Source organism: Diceros bicornis, chromosome 6 (assembly GCF_020826845.1).
Source record: "Diceros bicornis minor isolate mBicDic1 chromosome 6, mDicBic1.mat.cur, whole genome shotgun sequence".
Taxonomy (NCBI): domain Eukaryota; kingdom Metazoa; phylum Chordata; class Mammalia; order Perissodactyla; family Rhinocerotidae; genus Diceros; species Diceros bicornis.
This window is the reverse complement of record NC_080745.1, coordinates 63,438,808-63,443,018: the sequence shown is the minus strand read 5'-3', so window position 1 is coordinate 63,443,018 and position 4,211 is coordinate 63,438,808. Positions and strand designations below refer to the sequence as shown.

Sequence of the window (4,211 nt, the reverse complement as noted above, 5' to 3'; positions counted from 1 at the left end):
GTGGCATAACGAGAAGATGGAGGGAGGCAGGGGGACCTAGCACAGAGGGTCACTGCAGGGGTCCAGGAGAGAAGACACATGCCCCAAGACCAGACAGACCAAACTTTATTTAGAAAAGCATATTAGTAATCACCACTAAACTACTGAATGAGGCACATGTGTCCCCTCTCCCTACCCACGCTCACCCCTCCCACTCCCACCCTTCCTTCTGGCCTTTGTAGAATACTGGAGACATCATCTCGTGTGTCCACAAGTGGTCCCAGACTTTTGGGCTGAGAGCAGCCCACGGTGGTCTCGGGCTGGACTGAGTCCTGGAGTCCAAAGAGGGCAGCCAATGAGACTGCCTCCAGTACCCAAAAGTTCCAGGCCAGGTCAGGTGGCCATTTCTATGGCACAAGGCCTCGAGGGCGAGGAGGGGATGGGTGTGGGGCCGTCTTACATATCCTTCTCATATCTGGAGAAACAGCTGGAGGCCAAGTGGGAAGGCACATCTAGAAGAGCCAGTGAGCCCTGGAATGTTTCAGGCACATCTGGATGGATAAGGTACCATGAAGGCCAAGGAGCTGTCTGCTCCTGAGTAAGGTCACCTGCCCACAGACAGAGCACCATGGGCTGGGGGGCTAAGAAGAAGTCTTCGGGGGGCTGGATCTGAGCTGAGGATACAGCTTAGACAGTGATCTAAAAAAGAGAAAAGGAACAAAAGCTGGAGCTAAAACCCATTGTTCAGGGCAGAGAGGCACACAGCTCAGTTTCAGGAGTCTGGAATCTTCTGCCCAAGTCATAGCATAAGGAGAATCAGGATTTCTCTCATGTTAAGGCAAAATGAATCTTCACCCATCTTGGCTCTTCTTCTGGATGGTGTTCAACGGAAGCTGCTGGGCAGAGGTCGTTCCCTCTCCCCACTCTGAAACCCTCTGCTGGCCCAGGCCAGAATGGTGTTGCCGACCCAGGGAAACAGGCCCTGGGAGAGGTCGGCATGAGCAGCTCCAGGAATCTGCCTGGCCTCGGCAACATGGAAACCTGCAACAGAAGAACCAAAGTCACTGGGTTTCTGAGGCACCCCAAGGATCTCAGCAAAGCCCACCCCCAGGCTCTGGCTGGCACCTGTGGGTAGGGCTGAGGGAACAGTTACCCTGTCTGGAGTATGGGAGCAGGACGCCAGCTTAACCGAGACACTGAAGATAACCATGCTAACAATATCTAACATGTACTGATCCCCTACTGTATACAGTACAGCCTGGTCCAGGCTGCCAGGGTTCAAATCCTAGCTCTACCATCCGCTAGCTGGGAGACTCTGGATAAGTTACTTAACCTCTCTGTGATTCATTTTCCTCATACAGAATGGGACTAATATTTGGGACTAATAATAAAACCCTCCTCAATAGGGTTGTTGAGAGAATGAAATGAAATGTCTAGCAAGACTAGACAAATGCTCCGATAGTGACTATAAAACTGATATAAGTGCTCCCCACCCCCACCCAGATCTGCACAACTACAACAGAGAAACCTAACACCTCTCCACTTAAGCCATAAAAACATGCTCACAAAAACACACTCAGGCTCCCCTATTCTAGTTTCTAATCCAGAGAGGACTGAATTTTTCAAAGAGCAGACTTTGAAGGATTTAGCAAAAAGGTTGAATAGTCACAACTCTTTGGACATTGTGGTTATTATTGTCATCCCTCCAACTTGTTCTCCGAATAAAAACCCTATAACTTATAGAAAAGGAAGGGGCTCTGTATTTCTATTCAAAGGCCTATGACCCACCCACCCCTACCCTCGAAAACCAAGAATTGTTTTACCTTACAGAGGCCGGGCCAGCTGTTCACCCCAGCTCCAGAAAGTTTATTTCTCTTTGGTGAGTGTGACCACTGCTCACAGTCAAGGCCAGGATCTCTTACAGGTGATGTTCCTTTTGACTGGGAAACCATCTGGATAACCTTGGTTTCATTTCCCAAAGAATGTAAAGGAATGTTCAAATCCACCAGTTCCCAGGCCTCTGGCTGGCCTGGTGGGGCAGCTATCTTCTCCCTTTGCTAGAGAAATTCCTTGGGAAAGGGAGGGAGCTCCCAAATCTTCACAGACCATAGCCAATGAGTTAGGCCCCTTAGGAATGAATGAGAACCCAGACAGCACAGGGCTGCTGGGAACCTTAAGGTGGGAACAACTGGCCCAGGTCCAGAGGCAGTTAACACTGTAAACTAAATTTCCTGGGCTTCTTTTACAGCAGGACTTCTCAGAGCCTATAATATGCTAATGAGCATCGTGAATCTCCAAGAAGGGGAGACAGCACCTTTAACAAACCCATTTGGCCTTGCAACCCTCTTTTGGAGGGTAGTTCCTGAGCCAGAATTCCTCGGAACACCCACTGCTTTCATGTAAACAGTGCTGGACTGGGAGCCCGAGACGGGGTTCTAATCTTATTCTGGCTGTACCCAGGAGCAAGCTCCATCTCCATCTGTAAAAAGATGGAGTGGGGCTCACCCTAACATTCCTTGACGGTGTTGTGGGATCCCTAACGCAAAGTGATGTTGGTAGGTGGGGACGGAGTAGAAGCCTGTGAGAGGAAGCCTGGGAAAGCCAGGCCGGGGAAGCTAGTGTGCGTTGGGCTGGCCTCCAGGAACCGCGAGGACAAAGGCTGAGCAGGCAGAGGAGAGAGTGAGACTCCTAGGTGTAAGGGGGCAGCCTGCGGACCCTTCCTATCCATCCTCACCTCTCCAAATGGGCCCCACCCCACGACATCAAAGCACCGAGGGATGGGCCAGGAAGGACTGCGCAGGATGCCCGCACAATGCCAAGCTGAAACCAAACTCGTCGCTCATTTCGGGACCAGCGGAGGCCTGTCCCCAGCTCCGCCCGCGGCGGCGTGCCTGTCTTTTACAGCACTCGAGGCTGGAAGAGCGGCCAGGGAAAGGGGTGCTCTTCCGACTGCGGAGCGTGAGGGAGGGGAAAGCGGCGCAGCCAGAAGACTGGTTGCAATTTGGGAGCCTCCCCCGGATCTACGCGGCGCCTGTCCACGTCTCGCTCTCAACAGCGAAGGGGAAGGGGGACCGCAAGGTTTCGCCTCCGGGCGGCCGGTCCGAGAGTGCGCGTCCGCCCCTCGAACGTAGCCCTGCCCTGGTCCCTGGAGACGGCGCGTCCGGCGCAGCGGTCCAGACCCCGGGCGGTGGCGCTGCCGTCGGGAGGGAGCTGCGTGTCAGGGCGCCTGGGCGCGGGCGGCGGCGGGAAGGCAGGGCAAGGGGCGGGTGCCAGGGCGCACGGGCGCGGGGCGGCGGCGGCAGGAAGGACTGGGGCGCTGATCTCCAGGGGGTCCCCCGCCCCGCGGCGCGGCGGCCTCACGCCACCTCCTGCTCGCCCTGGCAGCGGCGGCAGCAGCCGTAGAGCGCCGAGAGCAGGTAGAGGCCGAGGCAGAGGCCGCCGCAGACGGCGGCCGCCAGGAAGGCGTGGTAGGCGCAGGACATCTGGTAATTCTTGAGGTTGCAGTAGCTGTGGCTCTGCGTCTGGTCGATCATGATGCCCGTCGCGGCGCCGTAGAGCGCGGCCGCCAGCAGGTCGTGCGCCACGTTGACCAGGAGCCAGCGCGAGCCCAGCACGGGCACCAGCTCGTGCTTGCCCAGTAGCGTGAGGAAGTAGAGGCCCAGGGTCAGCAGCCAGAAGAGCACGGACACGAAGAGCGCGAAGTGCACGGGGCCCTGGTACCTGCTCGTGGCGATGGTGATCCAGAAGGCGGCGCCGGCCAGCAGCTGCAGCAGCCGCAGCACGCCCAGCGGGCCGCGCAGGAAGGCCCGCTGCAGGCGCACCGCCCCGCGGGCCGCGCGCGCCTGGGGCGGCGGCTGGCGCGGGGGCGGCGGGAGCATGGCCCCCGGGCGCGGTGGCGGCGGCGGCGGCGCCCCGAGCAGCGGAATGGCGGCGCCTTGCTCGCGGGGGCGGCCCGGCCGACGTGCCCGTTGCGCCCGCCGCGGCCTCCTCGCTCCCCTCCTGGTCTTCCTCTTTTCCTCTCCCGTTCTCCCCACCCTTCCTCCCCTCTCTCCTCCCCCAGCCCTCCTCTCTTTCTCTCTCCCTCTCTCCACCCCTCCTACCCGCCCCTTCCCTTCTCCTCCTCGGTCTCCACCCCTGCTTGCTCCTCCCGGCTTCCTGCCTTCTCTTTGGGCCTCGCTCACCACCCTGGCGCCCCCCTTTCCCGGCGGCGCCAGACTCAGCTCGGATTCCTT

At 58.2% G+C, this 4,211-nt stretch overlaps 1 protein-coding gene across 2 annotated transcripts; it reads right to left on the bottom strand.

Annotated features, from left to right (window-relative positions):
• MARVELD1 (MARVEL domain containing 1) lies at nucleotides 1–3,986 on the bottom strand. Of its 2 annotated transcripts, none has more exons than XM_058543690.1 (2): nucleotides 1,803–3,986; nucleotides 1–1,020 (listed from the first exon to the last, which is right to left on the bottom strand). In XM_058543690.1, exon 1 carries the CDS (start codon nucleotides 3,855–3,857, stop codon nucleotides 3,336–3,338), a length of 522 nt encoding a protein of 173 aa, XP_058399673.1. In that variant the 5' UTR covers nucleotides 3,858–3,986; the 3' UTR covers nucleotides 1–1,020; nucleotides 1,803–3,335. The 2 variants fall into 2 exon arrangements, with proteins under 2 accessions (XP_058399673.1, XP_058399672.1); XM_058543689.1 differs by having other exon boundaries at nucleotides 4–1,020; nucleotides 1,830–3,986.
• Nucleotides 3,987–4,211: the final 225 nt, after the last annotated feature.